This window comes from Myotis nattereri (genome assembly GCF_964212035.1).
Source record: "Myotis nattereri genome assembly, chromosome: X".
NCBI classification, from domain to species: domain Eukaryota; kingdom Metazoa; phylum Chordata; class Mammalia; order Chiroptera; family Vespertilionidae; genus Myotis; species Myotis nattereri.
The window spans coordinates 13,693,760-13,705,791 of record NC_138078.1 but is presented as its reverse complement, the minus strand read 5'-3'; the positions used below and the strand labels follow the sequence as shown (position 1 = coordinate 13,705,791).

General features: G+C 40.0%; 1 protein-coding gene across 2 annotated transcripts in view; it reads right to left on the bottom strand.

Moving 5' to 3' along the window:
• Window positions 1-12,032, bottom strand: part of PHEX (phosphate regulating endopeptidase X-linked) — a gene marked incomplete at both ends in the record, with an annotated part of 199,983 nt that overhangs the window by 18,482 nt on the left and 169,469 nt on the right. For both annotated transcript variants that reach the window (XM_081081267.1, XM_081081268.1), the window contains 2 exons: window positions 192-263; window positions 7,701-7,755. In XM_081081267.1, the coding sequence (XP_080937393.1) occupies window positions 192-263; window positions 7,701-7,755 (127 nt within the window). The remainder of the gene's footprint in view (window positions 1-191; window positions 264-7,700; window positions 7,756-12,032) is intronic.

The following is a 12,032-nucleotide window of genomic DNA, read 5'->3' as shown; positions in this document are numbered from 1 at the left end:
CAATGGGAACAATTATTTATTTATTGCAAGCTATCACTGCAAGACATGGGGAAAGTTTATAATCAGCAATCATACTTCATTGGATAATCGTCAAGCTATGATGATGCCACTATGCAAAAATAATAGCAACAATTAACATCCACATAGTCAACATTATCATAAAAGCAGCAGCTTATAAAATGAACCAGTACTTACCATTATTATCAAATCCATGTGTAAATTCGTGTCCAACAATTACTCCTATAGCACCATAACTCAAAGATCTACAACATAAATATATAATTTGGAGAAAATTACAAGCATGAATCTCAGAGCATAATCCTTTAATTTTTTTCAATGAAAAGCAAAGATAATTTGCTTTCTAGTACCCATGTTAATAATAATCAAAAAATTTTTTAAAAAAATACCCAGCCCTAACTGGTTCGGCTCAGTGGATAGAGCGTCGGCCTGCAGACTGAAAGGCCCCAGGTTCGATTCCGGTCAAGGGCATGTACCTTGGTTGCAGGCACATCCCCAGTTGGGGGTGTGCAGAAGGCAGCTGATCGATGTTTCTCTCTCATCGATGTTTCTAACTCTCTACTCCTCTCCCTTCCTCTCTGTAAAAAATCAATAAAATGTATTTTTTAAAAAATCCAAATGTGCCCTTCTCATTAAAATGGACAAAGAAAATATAAATTCTAACATTATCATTATGACCATGTATGGGGCTTATTTCTCCTACCCTATGAAATTAGGGGTGTGAAAGAAATGGTTTCTAAAGTCCCTTCCAGCCCTAATGTTTTTATTATTCTACATCAGCTCTAGCTGTAGTTTATATTTATAAACACCCAAAGCAGTAGCAGGGTTGAAAAGATCCTGTCAGTCAACATACCATTTATTTTTTATCTGAGAACCTGTTGAAAAATCGCTACAGACTTAGAAGTTAAATTGTTTTTCAAATGTAGTCACAAAAAAGGAATAGAGCAGAGATTAAAAGGGATCAGCCTGCTGTCAAGGTAGTCACGTTTCTCTGCTTTTGTGACAGACACGCTCACAACTGAATGACAAAGACTGTGAAGCCTTAACCAGATTTGGAAAAGTCATTTTATCATTTCTCTTCACCTCTGAGGATGCATGTGGCAGATTACCTACAAGGGTGACCACTGACAATTCCACACACCCTGAATGCATGTGCCACCTCCTCCCAACAAGAGGCAACGTCTTCCTTTCCCTTAAATCTGGATAGGCCTCCGGATTTGCTATGATCAAAAGAAGGCAACAAAAGGGGCCGGATGTGGCTTCTGGACCTACGCTTTGACAGGCCTTAATGCTTAAAAATTTCCTACCTCGGAAGTCAATTCCATGTAAAGAAGGTAGACTAATCAGCTGGACACAAAGAGGCCAAGCAAGGCAAGCAAGAGACACCAAAAGTTGTCAGACTTCTAATGGAAGAGAGACCTAGCTAGGCCCCAGCCATTCAAGCCAGTCCAACTGGGACAGCAGACATGTGAAAGTCACCTTAGATCCCCTGGTCCCAGTTAAGTTGCCAGCCAACGAACACCACACAGAACAGAGACAAGCGTCTCGGCTGAATCTTGCCCGAACTGTGGATTCATATGCCAGTAGTGGTTGTTCAATGGAGCTTTGTTACATGGCAATATAACTGAAACAGAAGCATGTTAATGATATATGATGTAATCAATAAGGGGGCTTCCACTCATGTGTGTCTGGGATCTTCTCTCTCAGCTTTAAGTTCTATGAAGGTCAAACCTGTATCTACTTGATCACTGCTAAATTCTCTGTACCTAGTACACAGTAAGAAAGTAACAACGATTTAATTAACAGATTAACTTTACCGTTTCATGCAAGTGACAGATTGATATGTACCTTCTTCTAGTTATTTAATGTATGGATAAGGATTATAAACAACTTAAAATCCTTGTTATGAGGATACGTCCTGAGATTTGCAATTATGCTAAAAATACCAGTATTTCACAGTTACTTCCTGACATGCACCATCAAAGTAACCCGGCAAATAGACAGGACCAGTAAGTGGAAGGAACGAGAATTTTTGAAGCAACATGTTATTACAGGACATAATGATCCTTAACATGCTAATTGTTTGTCTCAACTATACCCAAGGAAGTGCTGCAAGATTTAATTTTTCCCCTTGGTGGCAATTCTTTCCTTTGTTATTTCTTTCCTGCAAGGTAATTTGCATTTGAAAAAATGCTTCCTACTGTTTTTCCATCATTGCAAACCTTCATTAAAGAAGTAAGAGTAAAATTATGCATTTCAATCATAGAGCTATCATAGCAGTGTGGGACAAACTTGTAATTTTACATAGTGCTAATTTTTGCAGCAGTAGCTATCACTGTGCAGCCTGTAACATTTCGTTTTTCCAGACCTCTCAGCCCTGACAATCATATTCGATTCTCTACAAGCCTTGGTCAGTGCTGTTGAATTTAAGAGATGAACAATGGACGTTTACCGGAACTGTTCTACAATAAATGTCCCTTCAGAGAGACTGCTCCAATAAGCTTCCTACTTGCGAAGGGTAATAGAGAATTCAGAAAATGATTGAATCATTGTAAGTTCTGATTCTCAGCCAAATAATTGCAATCCTTTGGACAAGAGACAAAGAAGTAATTTTACATGACTAAGCCTTACAATGATAATGGTTCATCATACTAAATTCACATATTCCATGTTATCAATGGACATTATTTAAATTAGCATATCGTAAAAATAAATAAATAAATAAATAAATAAATAAATAAAACTATGCCTTTTAACAATACAACTGGCTGGCCAGAACAAGAAGACTCCTGCAGAGAAAATCTAGCCTTCCAAAAATAAAATGGGAAAGATGAAATGTTTCCACCTACTCAGTTTCTCTTTTGTTCTTACTACCCAATGGATTTAACAAATGCACAGGGTTTGCTGTCAACAGGGAATCAATCATACTGCTGTCTGGAGCAACCATTATCTCAAGCAGTCATCAAGTAAGGGCTACTCTATGCCTGAAATGTAAAGTCATAAAAATCTCAGAGTTAGAATGTCTTTAAGGTCATCTAACTCTACTCCTTAGCTGAAGTAGGGCCCTCCTCTACAAAAACCAGTTCAAAAGGTCCTAAGACTTCTCCTTGGGCACTTTCAATAACCAGGAGCTCCCCCCACTTCTGAGGTGGCCCATTCTCTCATCAGTGGTTGTAAATAAAATAGATCTCGCCATAGCCAGTTTGGTTCAGTGGATAGAGCCTTGGCCTGAGGACTGAAGGATGCCGGGTTCGATTCTGGTCAAAGGCATATGCCAGGGTTGCAGGCTTAATCCCCAGTGTGGGGCATGCAGGAGGCAGCTGATCAATGATTCTCTCTCATCATTGATGTTTCTATCTCTCTCTCCCTCTCTGAAATCAATAAAAAAATATTTATAAAGAATAAAATAATGGTCACAGAGGCAGAGCTGCCTCGAACAGATTGTCAAAATGCAGCGGGAAGGCCGGGGAAAGTTGGGGGGCAGGAGGGAGGGGCATAAGAGATCAACCGAAGGACTTGTATGCATGCATATATGCATAACCAATGGACATGGGATGCTGGGGGGTGGGGGAGGCCAGGGGATAGTCAAGGGCGGGGGGAAAAAAAAGACACATATGTAATACCCTTTGTAATACTTTAAGCAATAAAAAAAAGAATAAAATAAAACAGATCTCCCTATTGTTAAAATGGAATCTCTTTCCTATGTCTTATATCCATTGGGTGGAATCTCTCGCTAAACACTCTCTGACCCCCCAACCCAAATATAGTAAATCATTCTGCCACCTTAAATTTCTTTCAAAAATACAAAGTTATGAGGTTCTTCCTCAAATGCTCTCTTCTCAAGTTCTTTCAACTATTTTTCTTGTCATGAACCTAGACCAGTGGTCGGCAAACTGCGGCCCCTTGAGTGTGGCTCTTCCACAAAATACCACATGCAGGCGCTCACGTACAGTGCGATTGAAACTTCGTGGCCACACTCAAGGGGCCAAAGAGCCGCATGTGGCTCGCAAGCCTCAGTTTGCCGACCACTGACCTAGACCAACATTTCCCAAAACATAGGAAAAGAGGGATTTTAGGAACCTCTAGGTTAAACATATTTAAATAAGTTTCTTTCTTACCTGCCTGAGGACTGGGGGGTCCCGGGTTCAATTCCAGTCAAGGACACATACCTTGGTTGCAGGTTCTTCCCAGGCCCGGACCCTGGTTGGGGCTCATACAGGAGACAACCAATCGATGTGTTTCTCTCACATCAATGTTTCTCTCTGTCTTTCCCTCTCTCTTCCACGCTCCCTAAAAATCAATGGAAAAATTTCCTCGGATGAGGATTAACAAAAAATAAAAATAAATAAATAAGTTTCCTTCATAGAGTTTCTTAGGAATTTTTATGCTGCTAAGTATTGTGGTTCTCCAAAACAAAGGGAAGGGGAGGATGACTTACCTCTGTTACTACTTCATGGAACACACACTTTGGAATATGTTATCTTAGGCCATTTACAATCCTGATTCTCTCCTCTGGAAACAATTCAGCCTACCAATGCCCCCATCATTATACCCAACACTCAGGGGAGGGCTAAGCTGACCAGTGTGGGCAGAAAGGATAAGCACTAGCTGGTTCTGAAGGCTATCTGTCCAGAACAGATGCATGTATGGGAATCCATCTCACTGGACTTTGATTCCCATGTGTCCAGCATCTCCATATTTCCAATGCTGATCTTAATAGAGGAGGGATGGTTTCAGTGCAGACACAGAACTCTTTAGGAAAAAAAATGCAAATCTCTCTTCCACTGAAGTCTCAAATATGGCTCAGCAAACCAAATGTTGAGCTAATCAACACTATTATTTCCTAAGTTCTTATTATTTTAATTTTTATATTAAAAATCATCTTACAGACCCAATAAACAATTTCATCAAATCGGTAACTTCAAAACTGAACCAGACTATTTCCAAGTCTCCAGGTATATAACCACAATAACAGAAGATGAGTTAAATTGCTAGTGATGAGCAGATTCATAGAATTCTAGAACTTTTTTAGTTTGAAGGGAGCTTAAGGAATATTTAGCCTAAACCTCTAATTTTATATAAATATATATATTTTTCCTAATCTTAACAATAGGGAAAATTGATTCCAAATATCTGAACACTAATGAAAACTATGCAGCTGAGGCCTAGGATGATATTAATGCATTTGGGCGATACAAACCACTTTCATTTTCATTTATGCTAACAACTCTGCTTTCCTACCATAGGCTTTACTGTTGCCTGCTCCTGTCCACTCAGCACTCACCATTTCCAAGCATAACAATCCAACATCTTCCAACTGGCAGCACCTGAAGCTACAGATGCTCCTCCATTTACAATAGGGTTACATCCCAATAAACCCATTGTAAGTGGAAAATAACTTAAAGTTGAAATGCATTCAATACACCTAACCTACGGAACATCATAGCCTAGCTTCGCCTACCTTAACTGTGCTCAGAGCAATTACAGTAGTCTACAGTTGGGCAAAATCATCTGACACAATGACTACACTGCAGAGTACCAGTTGTTCAGCTTCATGATCACTTGGCTGACTGGGAGCTGCAGCTCACTACTGCACCCAACATCACGAGTATCATACCACATAACACTAGCCCGGGAAGAGGTCAAAATTTCCACCAAATGTGTATTGCTTTTGCACCATTGTAAAGTAGACAAATCTTAAGTTAAAGCATCATAAGTGGGGGACAGTACATAGTGGGTTGCAGACTTTTCCCGCCACCAAAGCCCTCTTGGCCTAGGCTGGGGAATGCCAGAAGTTAATACAACTGGTGGAAGCCCTCAAGCAAGGATGGAAGGTGAATTGTAGGATAAATACTCTAGCTCCCTTGCCCTCGAGACAGGATCACATTGAAGTATATTCTACAGCTCTGCAGCAAGACTGTTGTCCACAGTGATAACTGGCTTTGTAACAGACGTGTCATAGGCAGAAGAGTGGCCCCCAAAAGATGTCCACATGCTAATCCCCAGAACCTGTGAATATGCTATTACATGGCAAGGGGGAATTAACACTGTTAATCAGGTGAGCTTAAAATAGGGAGATGATCCTGGTTTAAAGAGGACAGTGGGAAGAAGATGTGACTATGTATGAATGGTCAAAGAGATGCAACTTCGCAAGTTTGAAAGATGGAGGAAGAGGGCCATGAGCCAAAGAATGTGGACCACCTCTAAAAGCTAGAAAAGTCAAAAAAAAAAAAAAAATAGGTTCTTTCCCAGAGCTTTCAGAAAGGAATGCGGCCCTGCCCATATCTTGTGTTTAGCCCAGAGATCCAGGTTAGACTTATAACCTATAGAACTATAAGCAAATAAATTTACATTGTTTTAAGCCAAGTTTGTGATAATTCATTATGGCAGCCATAAAAAACTCCTACAATACAATTTATTGCTTCCTTCCCTCCTTGTCTCATTTACCCACTCTCCTGCTAGTGTTTCCTGGCATCACCTCCCAAAAGAACTATGTGCACTTGAATCCTTGTCATAGGGTATGCTTTTGGGGAAGCCCAAATCAAAACATTGCCACCATATTTAATCATATTTAAATTGCCATTTATCCAAACCAAAATACAAGAGACTGGACGTCTAAAATCAAGACTAAATTTTCTGTGCACTAAAGCAAGCAAAAGCACATAATGAAAGTGGTGATATTATTGACAATGAATATTATCAGAATTCCCAATATGTATAGAAACTCTGCATTACATAAGTCTACAATCTTTTGGTATTAATGGCCTTTAAACTGATATACATAACTCCAGACACTGCCAATTTTAAAACTATTGCATAGCTACTCAGATTATATTTCTAAAGACAAATCTGATTACTTGCTCAAAAATGTCAATATTTTCTATTGGCTATTTATGTCCAGGCTCTTTACCCGGCATTCTGAGCCCTCCAATTCAAACATCAACCCTCTTTTCTTGACTTCTTTTCCACTGCTTCCCTTCATATACCATTTAAAATAGTCAAACTAAACTCTTTGCTATTCTATCATCACATTTCTTTCCTTTTCTCACATTGTTTCTTCTATCTGGAATGTGGTTTGTTTGTTTGTTTGTTTGTCTGTTTGTTTGTTTGTTAATCTTCACCCAAGGATATTCTCTCCATTGCTTTTTAGAGAGAGAGGAGGGAGGGAGAGAAACATCACACATCGATTGGTCGCCTCCCACATGCACCCCAACCAGGGCCTAGAATGGAACCTGCAACCCAGGTGTGTGCCCTTGACCAGGAATCGAACCAGCAATCCTGTAATACTCAGGCTGAAGCTCCAACCAATGAGCCACACCGGCCAGGGCTGGAATGGTTTTAGACCCATCACCATCAACTCAAATCCCAACAATCCTTCAAGGTCCAAACATTTGTAGTATGAGTCAATGCACAAGTGAATAAATGCATAAAAATTAAAACTACCTGTATATTAATTGGCTTTTCTGTGCAGGCAGACATACGCCCTGGTAACAAGAATCAGAAAACAAATACCTAAAATGGTGAGAGTGGGTCCAGCCCATGCCAGGTTCCACGTCCTCTTTTTGCTGAACAACTACTGACTTTGTTTCTTGTTTTTTTGTTTTTTTAAACTTCTATGTTCTGCCAAAGCAGCATGTTCTTCCTTATTTGTCAATAACTGGTTTCTTTACTCATTTACTTACCTCGGATATTCTGTTCCCCAGAAGAAAGGCTTCTGGAGCTCTCCTGCTGGAAATCCTGGGAGAAAGACAAACAAACAAAAGTATAAGGGATATAGAGATTGATTTGATGATAAGTACCTGGTTCCAGCTTTAGCCTCAACGTTTCAAAGGCCCATATGAAAGGTACTCCTCAGGGAGCTAGGAACCCTCTAGGTCAGGAGGCCCAACTGTCTTGTCTCTAAGATGATATTAATTCAACTGAATTTGAAATAGGTACATTACATCAATTTCTCTTTTATCATTTTCATATTATTTCTTTTTTAAATTTACCTTTATTGGTAAAAGTATTACAGATGTCCCCTTTTTTTCCCTAGTGACCCCCCTCCACCTGTCACCCAACCCCTGCCCCTGGTCTTCACCACACTATTGTCTGTGTCCAAGGGTTATGCATACATGCATGAGTTCTTTGGTTAATCTCTCCCACCCACCCTCTGCCTTTCCTCTGAGGTTCGACAGTCTGTTTCATGCTCCTATGTCTCAGGATCTATTTTACTCATTAGTTTATTTATTTATTTTTAAAAAATCTTTATTACTAAAAGTATTACATATGTCCCCTTTTTCCCCCATTGACTGCTCCCAGCCTGCCCCCACCTTTCACCCCAGGCCTTCACGCCCCCTATTGTCTGTGTCTGTAGGTTATACATATATGTATACAAGTTCATTGGTTGATCTCTTCCCACCTACATACCCTCACCTGCCTTCCCTCTGAGGTTTGAGAGTCTGTTCCATGCTTCTATGTCTCTGGATCTATTTTTGTTCAGTTTATTTTGTTCATTAGATTCCACATATGAATAAGATCATGTGATACTTGTCTTTCTCTGACTGGCTTATTTTTCTTAGCATAATACTCTCCAGGTCCCTCTATGCTGTCTCAAAAGGTAAGAGATGCTTCTGCACAGCAAAGGAAACTATCATCAGAATGAAAAGGGAGCCCACTGTATGGAAGAACATATTTGGCAATGATACATCTGATAAGAGGTTAATTTCCAAAATATATAGAGAACTCATACAACTTAACAAAAGGAAGACAAACAATCCAATTTAAAAATGGGCAAAAGAACTAAATAGACACCTTCCAAGAGAACATACAGATGGCAAGAGACATAGGAAAAAATGTTCAACGTCACTAATCATCAGAGAGATGCAAATCAAAACGATAAAGTATCATCTCACTCCTGTCAGAATGACTACCATCAACAAATCAACAAACAAGTGTTGGTGAGGAGAAAAAGAAACCCTAGTACACTGCTGGTGGGAATGCAGACTGGTACAACCACTATGGAAAACAGTATGGAGTTTCCCCATTACATCAATTTCAAAGAAACCATTTTGCATACATATACTATTTGCATGTCTAGCCTGCCATGAACTAGAGTCCTTCATACTCAGAGTGTGCAGGAGGCTTCCAGCTATCTAGCAGCTTCCCCTAATACAAGAAGGACCACCTTTATGAACACTCACCCTGTGCAGTCATACAGGCCCTCCCATGCAGAAGGACCCTGCACTTGGTTTAATGTTCTGCTGTCACTGTCTTGAAACTCTTAATAATTTTCTCTCTGAATGTGATTTTGTAAAGGGCGTCCAAGGGGACAAGGAAGTATGTGTGTGAGCAAAGGAGTCATGCACGATTTGCGAGCCCATGGTTCCTAGATGCCTCACTTGCATGGTACTCCCCAGAGCACAGAACTCCTGTAGACCCACAATGTGTGGGAGTTCAGCAAGATGCAAAGTGAGTCTAAGGTAAGCATGTTACATCTAGGGCTGAGTAGGTGGGGGCTCCGACAGCTCAGAAGAGGCCTCTTTCCATTAGAACCAGAATGTGCTTTGATCACTAACAGGCAGTAATGGCATTCTCAGAAACAAGAATGATTAAGGTAACCTGTCATGCTCTTTCTTACTATATTAGCCAACCACATGCACCAAAAATGATGACATAGAAGGAAAGGGAAAGATAAGGCGACCCACAGTTTCTTTTCCTTTCAGTCCTTTCTTACTCATCAGTAAATGAAAGGTAGAGAGAGTTGATAGAATGTGCATGCATTAAAGTGAAGTAAAAACAGCTGAGTTAGTTTTGTGCAGTGTTCTGGTAAGAACAAAATACATATGCATGTACCAGCTACAAAATACAAATTGAATAATTTAGTTGATTCCACATACAAGTTAAAAGTTCTTATATTTGCATTTAAAACTGGCATTGCACAATATAAAGATGAACAGTAAAATTATGCTGAAGATTTAAAATTTTAATTTTCCTCACAACAGCACTAAATAGCAAGTTAAAAAAAATGACAAGTCTAGAGTACAAGAGGCCACAGAAGGCAGGAAAAAGCTTTATATTTTGGCACCTTCACGGTACTGTTTCCTGCTTTCTGAACAGGGGGAGCCCATATTTTTATTTTGCACTGGGCCCTGCAAATTATGTAGCTGGCTCCAGGTGCAGATGAGTGGGAGAAATGCTTTGCTTTGCCATTGCAGCTCACTACTAAATTTAGCACCCCAAGTTGATCCCAGGAGCTGCACTTACAAGTCATCACAACAGGGGATACAAAGAATAGTAACAAAAAGAGAAAGAGAAATATGCCTCCTTCGATGTCCTTGCCTGCTCCAGAGCAACTGTTCAAAGCCCCTTGAGACTGAAAGTTCTTTTATAAGATAAAATGCTTTCTCTTCTCTCTGTCCCTCTCAACATTCTTGCTACCTCCTCTCCATGGCAGCAGACTATGAGAAATGAGGGTAGGAAATCAAGTCCTTTTTAAAAAATATATATTTTTATTGATTTCAGAGAGGAAGGGGGGAGGAGAGAGATAGAAACATCAATGATGAGAGGGGATCATCGATCGGCTGCCTCTTGCACACCCTCCACTGGGGATGGAGCCCGCAACCCAGGCATGTGCCCTGACCGGGATTTGAACCACAACCTCCTGGTTCATAGGTCAGTACTCAACCACTGATCCAAGCTGGCCGGGCTCAAGTTCTTAATTTAGAAATGAAATGTTAATTTTATGTAACTTGTAGGTATGTAAAGTCTTTATATCTTCTTAATAATGCCATAGTTTGAGATTTCAAGGTGCAAAACCCTAATTGCAAAACAGAGATGGTTCCAGCTAGCAGTTCTCTCTTCCAGTTGCTTTCTGACTTTGAAGGGTAACATCATATTAACCTTCATAATCTCTACATTTCCTTTCATATCTTTTACATCTTTGTATCAATAGTCCATCCTTTCTGCTGGTGATTACTTTTAGTAACTCATTCTGATTTCTATATGTACAAACCACAGTTTTTATAAGAAAATTCCATCTCACAAAATCTATGATCAAAGCAATGCTATTTCCTAATAAGAACAATGATCATAAGCGAATGTGATTTAATTATTAAATCATTCTGGCTTTCCTGCTTGGAAATGTGCCCAGCTGGAAGCATTTAGCCCACTGCCAATCTCTTTACAGGAAAACATCTAACACTCCATGAGCCTCCACTTTGCCACTTTAGCTGTTAGATAGAGGCCCCATACTCACAGGTGGTGGCCATCACACCCCCGTGATCAGCTGTATCTTTCCAGCTTGTGGGGGCCATGGAACCCAATACTGATCAACAGAAGAATCTGATGCCCTTACAGCTGTTCTGCTGAAGTGAATGGATTAACAGTTTAAGCAGCATTTTTGGAGATGTCGACTGGCAAGAGTGATAGATTGAATCCCAACAGGGCCAACTCACTATCTTATCTCATAAGTGGGTAAGTTGTATTTAGCAAAGGTAGAAGTAAAAGATCTATAATAATAAAAGCATAATATGCAAATCAACCAAATGGCCGAACAGCAGAATGACCATCCGGACAACCTTCCGGACGAAGCCGGGACTGCGAAGGCCTACTCTTGCACGAATTTCTTGCACTGGGCCTCTAGTAATTAAATAAAAGGAAAGGGAATTCTTTCTCTTGCCCCTTTTAATAGGCTTTTCTTATGTTTTCTTGCATCTCCATTGCATTTCCTTTCTTCGCCATTTCAGCACTGCTTCACCACATTTCACACGTTTAAACCTCCTCCTTTTCCTATCAGTGTATTTGTGGGAGGCATTCCTCACAGTGTAAATGTGTACACACATCCACACACATATATGTGTATGAATATGAGAGAGATGAAATAGGGAGGGAGATGAAAGAGAAATTTAACTATTGGGTTGGCACAAATTAATAAATTTAATAATAAGCAATATTGGCCAGGGTGTAGGAAGTGTGTTGGTGGGAGTGAAATTGTTGCAAGCATTTGGAGAGCAATTTAGTCATCTCTTAATGCT